Source organism: Benincasa hispida, chromosome 11 (assembly GCF_027475165.1).
Source record: "Benincasa hispida cultivar pf3 chromosome 11, pf3_genome.v1.1, whole genome shotgun sequence".
Classification (NCBI taxonomy): domain Eukaryota; kingdom Viridiplantae; phylum Streptophyta; class Magnoliopsida; order Cucurbitales; family Cucurbitaceae; genus Benincasa; species Benincasa hispida.
Genome location: NC_143488.1, coordinates 71,373,648 through 71,390,702, shown reverse-complemented (window position 1 = coordinate 71,390,702; position 17,055 = coordinate 71,373,648). Strand labels below are relative to the sequence as shown.

The following is a 17,055-nucleotide window of genomic DNA, read 5'->3' as shown; positions in this document are numbered from 1 at the left end:
CATTTGAAGAATGCGATGGCGATCTTGTCAGTGTTGCTATTCATCCCAGTGGAGATGAAATTGTCTGTTCTACTACTCAAGGTGGATGCAAGTAAGTTCAATTTTTAGGTATAAACATTTGACTCTCTATATTTCGTGTATCTTGATTGGTAAGCTGTGATTTTTTGTTTTTCGTATAGAAAACGTCATTCAAGTTCCTTGATAATGTACTTGCTAAATTTGGTTGTGCAAATGAGCTATTTGATTGTGGTTTTTTATAATGTTTTGTTCAAAATTCTATACAACATGTTGTATCTAGTTTTTAGATGGTGCTAAGCTCAAAGCTCTAGTCACTTATGCGAAGTTAAAGAATCTTTTGTTGTTCCCTTTCTTGTTTTTCACCATTTTTGCTTATACTACTTGTTCATTTTTAGGTATTTTGATTGTTTCATCGTTGGGATGTATTGTCCTGAGTTTTGTTCTTGTCAAATGTGCTTTAGCAACCCTGAGGATGTAAATATTGTTTTCCAGACCTTTCTATAATAATAGTTTTTCTATATATTTTTCTTTCATGTCCAAGAAAGCACTCCATATTTCATCTATTGTACTTGTAGGCTCTTGAAATATGTACTGGAAGAGTTTTATGGGGGAATGAGAATAATCAAATTGCTTGACATTGTAAGTCTCTATTTTGTTTGTTTGTTTGTTGAGAGGGAGAATGGTTTGACATTATAAGAATTTAAGAGAATTGTGCCTGTTTCAAGAAAACTTATGTTTCCTTAGTTATACTCCTATGAGTTTAAGTTTAGTTCATATTGATTGAAATTGCCTCACATTTGTGTTCTCTTAATCTCTTCCTCTACCATAACATAATGTATATTGAAACTCTCCTTGTAGGTTGGTCTTGGAATTCAAAAGAAGGTAGTTTGGTAGGAAAATAGTACTTGTTTGTAGTATCAATTGGGTCTAGAGGGCATTGAACTAGCTTAGTTGGCTAGAGAAAATAGTACTCGTTTGTAATATCAATTGTCTCTCGACCGGATCTGCGTGTCTCCGCCAAAGTGCCACAACCACGCTTGCAATGAAGAGGTGAGTATACATATTGCAATGAATTATTTCTCTTAAGGCCATTGACCTCTTTGTAGTTTAGATTGGATTAGAATGTAACACCTGTTTATGACTCATGGGTACTATTTATTTGTAGTTTAGATTTGATTCAAGGTGCTTGAGTTTGTGGGTTGCACTATGGTAGTTTATGGGTTATTCATGTACTATGGCATTTTTTGTGAAAACTTTTGAGATTTGAAGTACATTGTGAGCTAAATTTACTTATTGATATATGTGTTCTTGAATATTCATTTTTTGGGAATTCTGATAGTTCTATTGAGAACAGGTGGTTGTGAAATATTTTTAGGAGTGTGTTTCTTTGAATAGGCTCAAGGTAATTTTTTGGTTTTTTTGTTGTAGCATCGTTATGCTGCCGAAAATTTTCCATCGTCTTCGTATCTCATATCTAGGTAACCAAGCTTCTTTTCCTCAAGATCTTGAAAAAGAAGATTCTCTCATTTACTCAACTATTGAGTTTTCTTGTTTTGCAGGTGCAACAAAGGAGTAAAGATTTGATATCGCATCCTCTTTATGCTTTTTCTTGGGGAACTCTAGATCCAACACATTCACTACAAGAACTTTGCCTTGAATGTACCATTTATACACATTCGCAATCAACACGGTTAGTTGAATATGAATTCTGATCACATTTTCACTTTCAATCCTTTGTCTTAAACCTTTTTTGTTTGTGATTCTTTGAATAACAGTGGTTAGACAAAAATGCTTATAACCAGATACTGTTGAAGCTGGGGGGTCTATTCAAGAAGAATTATGAAGGGATCCATACTTACCAAATGGAGAGGGATGGTAAACTCATAATGTTTGTATTACTTGTAATTTGTGTTTTCAAGGGCTGAATTATTGTATGACCTTTTAAATTATAGTTTTATAGCAGAATTTGAAGATTAAATATAATAGATTTGCAATCCATACATAAATAATATGTCATAGCCACAGTGTTCGATGATGATGTGTCATGTTATACTTTTTGACCGAAAAAATGGATTCAGCAACAGAATTTAAAAAAACGGACAATAATTGATAAAATGGACAAATTTTGGGCTTCAATGTTGGTTTAAAAGGCTTCATTTGATTCTTGGGCTTCAGTTGCAACCGACATTAAAGGCAATGTTATTAAATCCTTTTAATGTCGGTTTAAAACTGACATTAAAGACAACCGACATTAAAGGGCTTTAATAACACTATCTTTAATGTTGGTTGTTAGCCGACATTAAAGCCCTTTAATATCGGTTTAAAACCGATATTAAAGCCCGAAATTCTTCTATTGCTGCGAGGTTATCCTCCGAACAAATTTGTTGTATTGTGATGTTGCTATTTTCTTCAAGATCATGAGTATAGAAAAACTTTGGTGAAATATGCTTTGTTTTATCTCCTTTAATATATCATCATTTGATTTAGACTATACATGTTGTGTTGTCTTCATATAACATCGTTGGAAGATTTTTACTAGAAGACAATTCACATGTTCCACGAATGTGCTAAGCCACATTGATCTTAGTCATGCATATTCTTGACTAGCCTCATGAATCACAAGAATATCTATCTATCTATCTATCTATCTATCTATCTATCTATCTATATATATCTATCTATCTACCTTACTAGTACTAGTAAAGGGGCTCTTCGACCAAGGAGGCATCCTGGTAGGTCCTATCTATCTATCTATCTATCTATATATATATATATATATGAGTGTGTGTGTATGTGTTAAGTTTTATGCCCTAAGCTCGTGATTTGTAAATAAACTATTTATTGACATTTTATTAAAATAAATTGTTGTTTTATTTTATATTCAATTCTGCATAACTAAATTCAATAAAGCAAAACCTCAGATTATTGTATGGAATCTTGAACAGTATGTAGTTGACATGCAGATGGATTATGTTCAAGTAATAACCTAAAGGGTCTATAGTATATGGATAATGTTGAGTGCCTTATCCTGGTGACACTATGAATACAACTTATTTTGTAGTTGCTACAAATAATTTGATCCAAATCGTTCATGTGGAGACATGTGAGTGGGAGTATCCTATATAAAGAGTTTTGTATAAGACTAGACTGCGAAATAATTAATATCTTTCTTTAAATACGTTAATCGAAGAGATTAACATTTCACATGATGATCATATGTAACTCAATCTTAATTCTAAGTCAATTATGAACTCCTGCTTATGAGGGCTCGTCCTTTGATTTGCATGGATGAAAGTGACCCGAGTAGCTGATTCAAGAATTCTACCATTTTGGGGACTAGACGGAATAAGGAGTAGGAAATGTAATTTCATGAGATGAAATTCACCCCTTCTTGCATAGGGTAAGTAGATGAGTAGTTCTCATAAGTGCTGATTTCAGGACTTGAATAATGGGATCCCACCTTTTATTGGCTCGAGAGGAACTTTGTTTATGTTTGGACAAAAAACAAAAGTCTTCATTAGAGAATGAATGGTACTTAAGGACACAGAAGTAATTATATGGGTAAAACGGACTTTTGACCCAATCCTAATTCCGAACAGTTTGTGAAAGATCAACTTATATATAATGATTATATCATGGATGCAACATATTCTATAATGCATAAGAGTGCAACTATGGATCTATAGTGGTTTGCCTCATAGTTAATGTATGAAGGTTAATTAATTAAAGAGTTTAGTTAATTAATCTCATATCATTGGAACTTATAATTTGTAGATTCATAAGGTTCCATTACTAGCTCACAATGGATAAACGAGGGCTAAGGTATTGAAAGAATAATTTGAAATGTTCAAATTAATTTAGAAAAAAATATATTCATTATATCATTTACAATTAATATAAAATATAATGTATGTATATACATTATTATATAGTTGAATTATGAATATGATTCAAATTAAACTATATAGTATGGGAGAATAGATGCATTTGAATGTGATTAAAATAATAAATAAATGTGAATACTATAGGTTAAAAGTTAATATAAATGAGATTTATATTAAAACTATAGGGTAAGAGAAAAATATACATTTAGATATGATTCAAATATTTATATCATTAAACATGAGATATTTAATTAAAGATAACTAAATATAAGATATTTAATTAAAAAATAATTAAATATGAGATATTTAATTAAATTTATTAATTAATTAATATAACTCCCTTAATAAAGGGGAGTTAGGTAATGGGGAAGTGGGTATGCAGTTTTACGTTTAAAAGACTTCTTCTTCTCTTGGTGGATTCATAAGGTTGAATAGGTAACTTATTTTCTCTAATGAAGTTGTTGTCCTGTTTCACTATGCAACAATTCAAATCGTTAGATATTGGTGTTTAAGTTTGATCTCCTATCTTTGCACCAAACAATTTCTTCAAATAATTTGTTTTATTTAAATTTTGTTGTAATAGTCATTTGTGGGGATTGTTGGAAATAAGAAATGGGAGAATGTTGCCCCCACACTAGAGAATTAAATAATGCCTTAAAGCTATAAATATCAAAGTATGCTAAAGGTAACTCAAAAGTGTAGTAGGTGGTGGAAATATAACATTTTCACTATACGCGCACGCCGCCGTTGCCCTCTGGGTAGGTAGGTTTGGAAAACTTGTTTATTAGAATTGGGGGCTAAAAAATCACAAATTTTAGCAAAAGTAGTGAAACACATCATATGAACTTTAAATGGATAAGAAAAAGAAGGCAAAATTATGCCTAAAGTTGTGGACTCGTACTCGTACACGTAATTAAGAAACGACATGTCACTCTTACAAGGCCAGTCCTAAAACCCTTATGCGACATCGTTTATGCATCCAGGTCCCTGTCTTCTCTCTCTGAACCATCGCCTTCTTCTTCGAACGGATCAGATTTCTCACGGCGGCACTTCCCTCTCTGTACTCCCACCGTCACTGCCACCGAAATGTCGGATCAATCTCCTCCTCCCGCCGGCGAGTCTAAGTCCCGTCCCGTCGGTGGCACCGAACACAGCTGGTGTCGCGCCGTCCCCGGCGGCACCGGCACCACCGTCCTCGGCCTACTCCTCTCAAAACCTCCCGATATTCCCCATCTCCAATCCTCCCTCCACACTCTCCAAAACCTCCACCCAATCCTCCGCTCCAAAATCCACCACGATCCTTCTCGACGAGATTTCTCCTTCCTCATTTCTCCTTCTCCGCCGCTCCACCTCCAGATCCTCGACCTCCCCGCCACCGCACGCGCTATCGCCTCTCATCCCGATGCCAACGATCCTTCCGTCTCCGATTTCCACAAGATCCACGAGCAAGAAATCAACAGCGCCACGTGGTTCGATCCAAACCATCCGTCGTATTCCGACACTGACGTGATGTTCGCTACCGTCTACACTATGAGCGACAGCCAATGGGCGATATTCCTCCGCCTCCACACGGCGACATGCGATCGTGCCGCGGCGGCGGCACTGTTAAGAGAACTGCTCGTACTAACGGCGACCGGAGGAGAAATAGAAGGCGGAGGATTTGAAATTGGGGATAATGGTGAGATTGGATTAGGGATTGAAGATCTAATCCCTAATGGTAAAGCGAATAAATCTCTGTGGGCGCGTGGATTAGACATGCTTGGTTACTCATTGAATTCGTTCCGATTAGCGAATTTGGAATTCAAAGACGCTAATTCTGAGAGATTTTCTCAAATGATTAGGTTGAAGATGAACTCCCATGAGACTCAGAAACTTCTCGCTGTAAGTTCTTCTTCCCTTTTCTTTTCTCTGCAAATTTTCCTTCATTTTCTCGGGAAAATGTTGATTTTTTTTTTAAAAAAAATTATTTTTCAATAATGACAATGGAAGTGGGACCCACTTTCTATCATAAAACCCAATCGGATTTCACTTTCAATCTAAAAGATATTTACAATTTATTTTTATTTTTATTTTTAGTGTTTCCCCAATTATTTTTGTATTTATATTATTTATCAAGCTTTGTATTTAGTCCTTTTGTGTATTAATATTTGTCAATCTAGTTCTTCATTATTGATTAACATTAAAATTCTTCGATGATAAATTCACATAGTATTTAGTGAATTAACGGATATTTAAAGGAGAAAAAAAAGTAGAAGAAAAGTCCACAATTTCTTCTAAATTTTAAAAAATTTAGTGGAAGAATTAGAAACTTTTATTTATCTATTTTTTTCTTTATTTTTGGATATTCCCATAATATTAGGTTATATAAATTTTTTATCAACTAATTTTATTACTCAACAATAATGAATGAAATTGATGTTAGACTTATTTTAAATAATAATACATATAATTAAAGTATGGACTACGTACGAGATTAATATTTTATTACATTAGTTTATTTGATTAGATTGGCCGATCTAATTAATTAAGACCATAGATTTGGGTAGAATCCCATTCTTAGTTAATTAGAATTTAATGAGAACCTAATATAAAGAAAATTTAAGGCTATGCTTCCCAATATATCAAAACAATACATACTCTGTCTTTCAATCTCTTAATGAAATCCGATATATTATTTATTTTTGGAAATTGACATGAATGGTTCTAGGTTAATCTATTTAATATAGATTTAAAATAATTATATTAACAATTGTAAAAAATTTGAATGTAAAAGAATAAATTAAAAGGACAAACGCTAAAAACGTGAGTTTAAAAAAACTTTTAATTGACCAAAAAAATGTAATGTGGGTGTCTTTATGAGAGGACTAGATGGTCATTTTATTGTATAGAATGTTGGAAAGTAAAAATTTTGGAAAGAAAACTTGTATGTAAATGTAAAAAATGGATTAAGACTTGTAAGAACTTGTCATTTTCAATATTTTATTTATACTCGACACGATGTCTGATTATTTTTATTTAAAAAAGTAATGAGATTTATTAGGGTGCGGGTAGGTGTAGGGAGTCACGCTTGGTAGTGTGAGATGTCCACGCTGTCGGTGTCGTTTGGCTTTGTACGTTTGATGTAAAGTGGAGAGTGGTGGGGACGAAATATGTCCTCGAAATAATACATATTCATTTTCTATTGCAAAGTCTTCCATTTTATAATATGCTTATTTTACTATTTTTTTTTTTTTTTTTTTTTTTTTTTTTTTTTTTTTTTTAATGGAAACCCTCTTTTCTCTTTTATTATTTTGTTGAGTGTGTTTTATTTCTACTTTTATTTTAACCAAAAAAATAAAAGCCCACTTAATAACCTAGGAAAATTCCTAGACTACATCATTGATTGTGCAGCCCTTGGTGACATTTTTTAGTTATCGAAACGATTAAAAAATTATTTTTTGTGTATAGAGGAAGGAGGAGTAAAGTGCATCCAATCATTTAATTTTATTGAAATGTACTTTTGTAGTCCTTGACGATTTTTTATAAAAATAATGTTATTTTAATATATATATAGACAAAAATTAGGTGTTTGCTAAAACTATTGATAAAATTAAGGTAGTAAAATCGTGTACAGGGTACACCATTTCCATGTGGCAAACTCGTATATGGGGTACACGAGTACAGTTTAATCCAGTCAGCACCATGTTAGCTGGTTGATCGGTTGTTGGGAAACTCGTGGACCGGGTCCACGATTTTCATAATCATGGATTCGGTCCACGATTTTTTTTTTTGTTTTTAAAAAAATTGATTGACTAATTATTATTTTTTTAATTGAAGATGTACAACAATATTAAAACTTTAGGAACGGGTCCACAATTACATAAAATGAAACAATTACATAAAAAGTATAAGTACATAAAAGATATAATTACATGAAAAATATAAGTACATAAAAAATACAAGTACATCAAATATACCATTACATAAAAAATACACCTAATAACCCGAAGGCAAAGCACTTAAAGTACGTTGTGGACAAGTGCGCCTGTTATGTCATTCTCTCTTGCAAATTGTACATGACACTTTTTGGCTTGCCTCTCTCCAATCCATTTCATTATGAATGTACGTACTTTTTGGCCGGCCCTGTTCTCTTAATAAGTCTGCATTTGGACGAACTTCTGTAAATGATAATTCTGGCCAATAATCTGGATGTTGTACTGGATGAAAGCGGCCTTCATAACATCGCTTGAAATTGAACAATTTAGCATTCATCAATAAGTGGTATGTATGTCATAGGCATGTAATTACAAACTGCAATTATATGAGAGCATGGAATCTTGAATGATTGCCACTTATTGCAAGAACATCTTTCTTCTTTCAAGCTCAAAACTTGGGTGTGTTGTTCTTTATAGGGAGAAATCATACTTATGCCAGTTTGTATCTCAAAACTTTGACTTTCCTAGATGTCACTGTATGCGTAGATGCTCGTTTTTCCCACCCTTTAAGTTTTTTTAGGGCATATTTTGTATACATGTCCCCATGATCGAGTGCTTCACTGATTTCTTGTCTCCAACGTTCAAAATACAGTATTGTGCGATAGAATGTTCCTAACCAAAGAAGTAATTGATAACATTCTAGCACCTTTGAAAACACTATTCATGCATTTAGCTGCATTGCTTGTCATCCACCCATAGTGGTACCTACCGTCGTGTGATTGAGTCCATTTTTCCAAGTCAATGTCTGAAAAATATTGAAGACATTCAGGGTGCAATTGTTTCAATTCTTTCATGCACTGAATGAACTTGCGCCATTGGTGTTGATTTCCTGTCTTAAACACCAAATTTTTTAGTTGCTTTGATTTGTATTTCATATTCAAATTACTGGCAACATGGAGAAGACAATATCGATGCTACGCTCTAGGTTTACTCCAACCAATTTTCTCGTTATTAATTGCAATAAGAATACTCTTATGTCTATCAGAAATCAAGCAAATATCTTCTCTTTGGTAACATATTCACGCAATGTCCAAAAAAATTATGACCAACTGGACGAATTTTCACCTTTAACAATAGCGAAAGCAAGGGGAAATATATGTCCATTTGCATTAATAGATAATGCAGTCAATAATTTCCTCTTATACTATCTCTTCCGTAGAGATGAGTTCCATCGATCTGGATTAATGACCTACAATGTTTGAACCCTTCTCTTGCAGGACCAAAGAACCAAAATCCTTGACAAAAAATAGTTGTAACTGACACATTAGAGGGAAGGAAAAACTAATCTGTTTGTGTTTCTGGATTGTAATGAACAACTAACACTCAATCAATATGGAAGCTCTGAATATGATTTCTCCCAATCACCAAACACAACAATCAACGTTTTTCTCTTGGCTTGCCACACTCGTCTATAATTAACATTATAACCATATTATTTTTAATTGCTTCTTGGAGTAGAGCCATAGGTACTCCAAGATCAGCTCTAACCAAATTTTGGATTTCGATACTCATAAAATTTGAATCAAGCTGTGAATGATTCTGTGTATGATCCTGTGTCAATTTTGAAAACAATCATGAGTGTTTTCTTTGAAGTTTGGTGATTTCGAACATCCCATGAGTTTTACGCCGATATGTCCGTAACCTCCAAGCACAACCATCACTCCATGATTTACATCTGACATACCAAAGATCTTGATTTGATTCCACTACAACAATTTCGTAGTGTTCTGTCACACAATATCTTGATTTGACTTAAGGTGGGAGATTTTCAGATAATTTGTTCGGATGGACGAACAGAGGAGATTTTCGGACGGGGAAAACGGAAGAAATGAGGAGGCAGAAGGCTTTCGAATGGAGGAAGAAAGCTTGCGGTGGTTTAATGGAGAAGGGAGTCGTGTACCGGGGTACACGATTACCTCAGTCAACGCTGCAGGACTGTCACGATAGACCACGCGAGCCAGATCAACAGCTGTACACGATTTAGGGCGACTAAGACTCTATCTATCTCTTTAATTATAAAATAAAGATTAAAAAATATTATTTTTCCTTAAAAGAAAAGGTTTATTACCCGAAGAATTGTGTTTGAATACTTTTGATGAATTGCATAAAAAATAGATGCAACCTAAAATATATATAAGTATTTTTATTTTTATTATTTAATTTTAAATTAATGTGGTTGAATCAAAAGAGAGGCATGCATATGATCATGCCACCAACACCAACTTGTGTTTGCAAAAAAGACCTTTCATGATTGTACAAATTGTCCTTTTTTTTCCCTTTTTCTAATAGGGCCCTTGATTTTTTTTTTCTTTTCAAATAATGTTATTTTAATATATATATTGACAAAAGTAGGCTAGGATTGAGAGTATTGTCAAAAATAGATTTTAAAATCGTGTACCTAGTACTCGATTACTACTAAATCGTGTACCCGATACACAATTTCCTATTGATCTGGCACGCGTAGTCTGTCGTGGCAGTCCTGGAGCGTTGACTGAGGTAATCGTGTACCCATATACGACATTTCTCCATTAAACCACCGCGATCCTTCTTCTTTCTCCATTCGAAAGCCTTTTGCCTCCTCTTTTCTTTCGTCTTCCCCGTCCGAAAATCTCCTCTATTCGTCCATCTGAATAAATTATCTGAAATATCCTACCTTAAGTCAAAAATCAAGATACTGTATGACAGAACACTACGAAATTGTTGTAGTGGAATCAAATCAAGATCTTTGGTATGTCAGATGTAAATCATGAAGTGATGATTGTGCTTTGAGGTTATGGACATGTCAGCGTAAAACTCATGGGATGTTCGAAATCACCAAACTTCAAAGGAAACACTCATGTTTGTTTTCAGAATTGACACAGGGTCATTCACAGCTTGATTCAAATTTTATGAGTATCGAAATCCAAAATTTGGTTAGAGCTGATCTTGGGGTACCTGTATAATGTTAATTAAAGACGGGTGTGGCAAGCCAAGAGAAAAGCATTGATTGTAGTGTTTGGTGATTGGGAGAAATCATATTCAGAGCTTCCATATTGGTTGAGTGTTGTTGTTCATTATAATCCAGAAACACGAACAGATTGATTTTTCCTTCCCTCTAGTGTGCCAGTTACGACTATTTTTGGTCGAGTTTTTTGGTCCTTTGGTCCTGCAAGAGAAGGGTTCAAACATTGTAGGCTATTATTATTAACCGCCTTATCTATTGATGCAAATGGACATATATTTTCCCTTGCTTTTGCTATTGTTGAAGGTGAAAATTCGTCCAGTTGGTCATGATTTTTTTGGGCATTGTGTGAATATGTTACCCAAAGAGAGAGTATTTGCTTGATTTCTGATAGACAAAGGCATTCTTGTTACAATTAATAATGAGGAAATTGGTTGGAGTGAACCTAGAGCGTACCATTGATATTGTCTTCGTCATGTTGCCAGTAATTTGAATACGAAATAAAAATCAAAGCAACTAAAAAATTTGGTGTTTAAAGTAGGAAATCAACACCAAAGGCACAAGTTCATTCGGTGCATGAAAGAATTGAAACAATTGCTCCCTAAATGTCTTGAATATTTTTCAGACATTGACTTTGAAAAATGGACTCAATCACACGACGGTGGGTACCACTATGGGTGGATGGCAAGCAATGCAGCTGAACGCATGTATATTGTTTTCAAAGGTGCTAGAATGTTACCAATTACTTCTTTGTTAGGCTAACATTCTATCGCACAATATTGTATTTTGAATGTTGGAGACAAGAAATCAGTGAAGCACTCGATGATGAGGACATGTATACAAAATATGCCCTAAAAAAGCTTAAGAGATGGGAAAAACGAGCATCTGCGCATACGATGACATCTATTGACAAGGAAAGTCAAACTTTTGAAGTACAAACTGGCATAAGTATGATTTCTCCCTATAAAGGACAACACACCCAAGTTTTGAGCTTGAAAGAAGAAGATGTTCTTGCAATAAGTGGCAATCATTCAAGATTCCATGCTCTCATGTAATTGCCGTTTGTAATTACATGCATATGACATACATACCACTTATTGATGAATGTTACAAATTGTCTAATTTCAAGCGATGCTATGAAGGCCGCTTCCATCCAATACAACACCCAGATTATTGGCCAGAATTATCATTTACAGAAGTTCGTCCAAATGTGGATTTACCAAGAGAACATGGTCGGCCAAAAAGTACGCACATTTATAATGAAATGGATTGGAGAGAAGCCAAAAGGTGTGATGTACAATTTGCAAGAGAGAAGGACATAGCAGTCGCACTTGTCTACAACGTACATTAGCTGCTTCAGCCTTGGTCATTAGGTGTATCTTTTTTTTTATTCGTATTTTTTTATGTAATTGTATTTTTTATGTACTTGTATTTTTTATATAATTGTGAACCCATTCCTAAAGTCTTAATATTATTGTACATCTCCAATTAAAAAAAATAATTAGTCGATCTATTTTTTTTAAAAAAAAAAAAATCGTGGACCGGATCCATAATTATGGCAATCGTGGATCTGATCCACGAGTTTCCTTGCGATCGGTCAACCAGTCAGTCGACGTGGTGCTAATTGGATTAAATCGTACTCGTGTACCCCGTACACGAGTTTGCCACATGGAAATCGTGTACCCGTACACGATTTCACTATCCTAATTTTGTCAATAGTTTTAGCAAACACCTATTTTTAAAAATACTATTTTCAATTCTATCCTATTTTTGTCAATATATATTAAAATAACATTATTTTAAAAAAAATCGTACTTGAATTTTTAAGAATAAATTTTGAAGGTGTTGAATTATATTTCTTAATCCAGTATTTTATTTTATTTTTTAAATGAACAACCTAGCTTTTAAGAGAAAAAATGAAAAAAGGAATACTAAGGGAAACAACGAGAATCATCCACGAAAGGAAGAGACCAACCATTAAATATATGTCTCCAATCAAACAATAAAACCTAATGAAGAATTATGAAAATGCTTCGATATTGAAGCCAAGTTTGAACCTCAAATGTAAATATTGAGGTCTTGTTTGATAGCAAGTTTGTTTGTTTGTTTTTTTTTTTTTTCCCTATTTTATAAAATTATGTTTCTTTCATTCCAATTTTCTGTTATGTGTTTAGAATAACTTTATGCTTCTTTAAATATTAGTTCCTGTTTGGTAGTAATTCCAATTTTCAATTTTCAGTTTATGCTTCTATCAATTTTATAACAAGTTTTTTTAGGATAATTTTCTTTAGTTTTCAAAATTTAGCTTGTTTTTTTTTAAAAAAAAATATTGAAAGTAGATAAAAAAAATAGAAACTTGTTGGTAGAAATAGTGTTTATAAGTTTAATTTTCAGAATTCAAAAACCATATACCAAATAATTACTAAACGAGCCAGAATTTTTCCTGATTTGATATTAATGTTTGAAGGGCTGCAAATTGAGAGGCGTTAAGTTGTGTGGAGCTCTAGCAGCTGCTGGATTGCTTGCTACTCGTTGTTCTAAGGACCTTCCTCTTCACCAGAAGGAGAAATATGCTGTTGTTACCCTCAACGATTGTCGTTCCCTCCTTGATCCTCCCCTTACAAGCCACCATTTAGGTAAATTATTCAACTCTCTTCTCCTCTTTTTTGGACCCTTGAAATATCTCGCTTGTATATCGCTCGATTAGTTCTACGTCTGTTCAAGTTTTTCTACATGTTAAGAAGCACAAACAATTTAGCTTCTCCATAGAATGAAGTCTCATCATGTATGTGACATATCTATCTCTCGTATTTGTATCCATGCTTCTTAATGTGTCGTTTGAACGTTACAACATTCAAAACTAGAAAATTTTGTCGTGTATATTGTTAAATTACCAAGTAACCCAAGAACTTAAGCTAATAAGTTATGATCAATTTAATAATCATATCAACATTTTAACACTATCCCTCACTGGAGTTAAAAATTTGTAGAAGGCCCAATAAGTGGACGTCAATATTGACCGGGTAGGAAATGACATTACAAGGATTTGAACACATAAAACCTCTCACTTTGATACCATATTAAATCACTAATCAACCCAAAAACTTAACACAGATTAAGCTTATAACTATTGTAGTTTTTGCCAACTTGAGGATAATTAAATTGGTTAAAGTATTTATGTCCACGATTAACAGGTCAGAGGTTCAAATCCTCCCTATTCGTTTGGAAATGGTTATCAAATAGAGTCTTTAATTCTTGTTTGTACGAGAAGGTGAACATTGGTTTTAGTTTTGCTCTTATACATTTCAGGATTCTATCACTCTGCCATCCTCAACACACATGACATATCAGCTGAAGATACACTATGGGAAGTGGCAAAACGATGCTATTTTTCCTACTCAAACGCCAAAGACAACAACAAGCATTTTTCAGACATGTCTGACTTGAACTTCCTCATGTGCAAAGCAATTGAAAATCCCGGCCTCACTCCATCTTCATCCATGAGAACCGCCCTCATCTCGGTCTTCGAAGACCCCATCATCGACACTTCCGGTCCCGAGCAGCAGAACCTCGGCCTACACGACTACAGTGGCTGTGCCTCTGCACATGGTGTCGGGCCATCGATCGCCTTATTTGATATGATTCGTGACGGTCAGTTGGATTGTGCTTGTGTGTATCCGTCGCCTTTGTTTTCCCGAGATCAAATGAACCGAATTTTCGATGAGATGAAGAAAATTTTGGTGAATAATGCTATGGAAGTAGTTGAAGGCTAAGAATTTAGCTTGGTTTGGAAATGTTATGTGCCGTTGTGTAATTTTATGATTCACATCGACGCTCTTTTGCTTCATAATTAGAAAATAAAAACGGAATTTTAGAAGGTTTTAGGGTAATGATTTTAACATGCATTTAGCATAATGATTTCTACAAAATAATCGATTTTTTTTTATTAATATTATTTCTTTTAAAAAAAATTATTTAAATTATGAGGCTGTTTTAGAATTTATTATGGGTGATGAAGGATTGAGTTGAAATACTTTTTAGATTCAATCCAATCGCTTAGGTGGTAAGTTTTTTCAATTCAAACAAAGCTTATTAGATAATGAATCTAACCCAATCCAACTATGAAACATTTAGATTGAGTTGGTTTGGATTATTGGATCATTATTTAATTTATTTTAAAAAGAATTAAAATGTTAGTATGTAAAGTAATTAATTTAATTATTTTTCTCATATTGAATTAAAATTAGCACGTTAATTTCAATTTTTATTATGAAGTTTTTCTTTTCATAATGTTAGAAAACTATTTTTAATAGTTGCGGGAGAATAAATAAACTAAGAAAATCATCAACTTAAATAAAGCTAAAATTAGTATATGTATAGATAATTGTATTGGAAATAAAAAATATATTTTTTAAAACTAATAATAAGTTTGGATTGGTTTTTGTTATTTCACGTGAACTGATGAATCAACTAAACTTATAAAGTTTGGACTAACAAGAAGAATGCCAAATTTTAACTTTTCATTTATAAAAATAGAATATCAACATTTCATTTATAAAAATGGCACAATGAATTAAAAATAAAAAAATAAAAGAATTTATAAAAGTCTATACTGCTCTCACCCGTATAAATGAGATTGCAATTGACTTATTAAGAAATACTTGTAATTACATAGTAATTAAAACAAACATATAGAGACTATTGGTTGGCCATGCTCTCAGCATTGCACTGACCTCTTATCCAACAAAGTTGCCGCCATTTTCTTTTCCGAAATCGGCTCCTCCACCAATAGTGGTGACACCCCCGACTTGAGTTTTGTCTTCATCCCTTGCTTCGTCGGGCGTGGCCTCCTCTCCTTCTACCAATACTTCACCATCTTCTTCAACTTTGGCTCATTCTCTATCGACTTCATTTATTGCTCCTTTGGAGCCACTAGTGATCACTTTTGTTCAATCTTATTCTATCTCAACTCCTCCAACACAGGCTCTATAGTCAATCTCAACTTCTAACAATGGTGCTATTGTAAATAGAATCACAGTCTCCGAATCTATCATCATAGTCATAATTTCCTCCACCCTACTACTTTAAATGCGATTGGTCTGTCTTCTCAGTTCGCTCTAATTTTTCAAACTAATTAAAAAAATATATGATATTTGATTGTATAAAGTTTTCAAACTAATTAAAAAATCAAAATGCAAAAACATAAAATAAGTTGAAAAAAGATTTAAAAAAAATCAAAACAAATAAATAAAATGATAGTTGAAAAAAATTGGTTTAATTTTGATATTTTTAAAAAAATAACAATATGATTTGATAATTTAAAATATGGAAGATATTTCCAGAGAAAATAAAGATATATGATTGTTGAATGAGAAATTTTAGACCAATCACAAGTTGCCACATCATTTATTAAATTAACGATGAAATTCCAAATTATTAAATTTGGGCTCAATTAGGAGTTGACATATATCATGAATTGAATTTGAAGCAAATTTCGATGACACCACGTGGTTTTATCATGACCGTTGAATCAGATAAGATTAATTTGACCCAATTTGATATTATTATTTGGGTCAAAGTCCAAATAAGTCCAAAAATAGGCTGAATTTGACCCAAATGTCAAATCAGGCCTAAATCCGATTAATTGGGCGCCAACCCCATGGACCAACCAAGACCAAGTCCAACTAATTGGACTCAAAGGCTAGACCCATAGATCAACCAAGCCTAAGCCCACCTGTGAACTCTATAAATAGATAAGCTCTCCTCATTTGGAGGGGTCGACAATTCTATACTCCAGAGAGCTTATAGGGAATTCTCTATAACCAGAAGACTCTTTGACTCTTGAAGCTGATCACACCTGAAAACTGAAGTCCTTTGAAGATGCAAGCATTCTGAAGACTGAAGTCCTTTGAAGATGCAAACATTCTGAAGACTGAAGTCCTTTGAAGATGCAAGCATTCTGAAGACTGAAGTTCTTTGTAGGTACAATCATTCTGAAGACTAGAGTCCTTTGAAGGTACAAACATTTTTTACATTCAGAGAGTCCAGAGAATTCATCAACAAGCAGAAGACTTCCAAGATTCCGCTCCTAGAAGACAGAAGACCCTCGAAGACATAAAGAAGACTCTTCCAAGACTTCTACTTCAAGAATGTTCGATGCTTTTCTTCTTCAAGTTAAGCACATTAACCCAACCGAGAGAGAATCAGAGGATCAAGTATTAGAGATCGAACCACATCG

At 33.6% G+C, this 17,055-nt stretch overlaps 1 protein-coding gene across 1 annotated transcript; it reads left to right on the top strand.

Annotated features, from left to right (window-relative positions):
• Positions 1-4,550: 4,550 nt before the first annotated feature.
• On the top strand, positions 4,551-14,694 carry LOC120091472 (uncharacterized). The gene is made up of 3 exons (XM_039049512.2): positions 4,551-5,783; positions 13,285-13,453; positions 14,127-14,694. Exons 1-3 carry the CDS (start codon positions 4,989-4,991, stop codon positions 14,588-14,590), a joined length of 1,428 nt encoding a protein of 475 aa, XP_038905440.1. The 5' UTR covers positions 4,551-4,988; the 3' UTR covers positions 14,591-14,694.
• The last annotated feature ends 2,361 nt before the right edge of the window (positions 14,695-17,055 follow it).

Bases quoted from the DNA above. Each gene is read 5' to 3' on its own strand.
- LOC120091472 (XM_039049512.2), top strand. From the start codon at position 4,989: ATGTCGGATCAATCTCCTCCTCCCGCCGGCGAGTCTAAGTCCCGTCCC. The intron at 5,784-13,284 runs GTAAGTTCTTCT...TAATGTTTGAAG, and splicing joins AGACTCAGAAACTTCTCGCT to GGCTGCAAATTGAGAGGCGT. The intron at 13,454-14,126 runs GTAAATTATTCA...TATACATTTCAG, and splicing joins CCTTACAAGCCACCATTTAG to GATTCTATCACTCTGCCATC.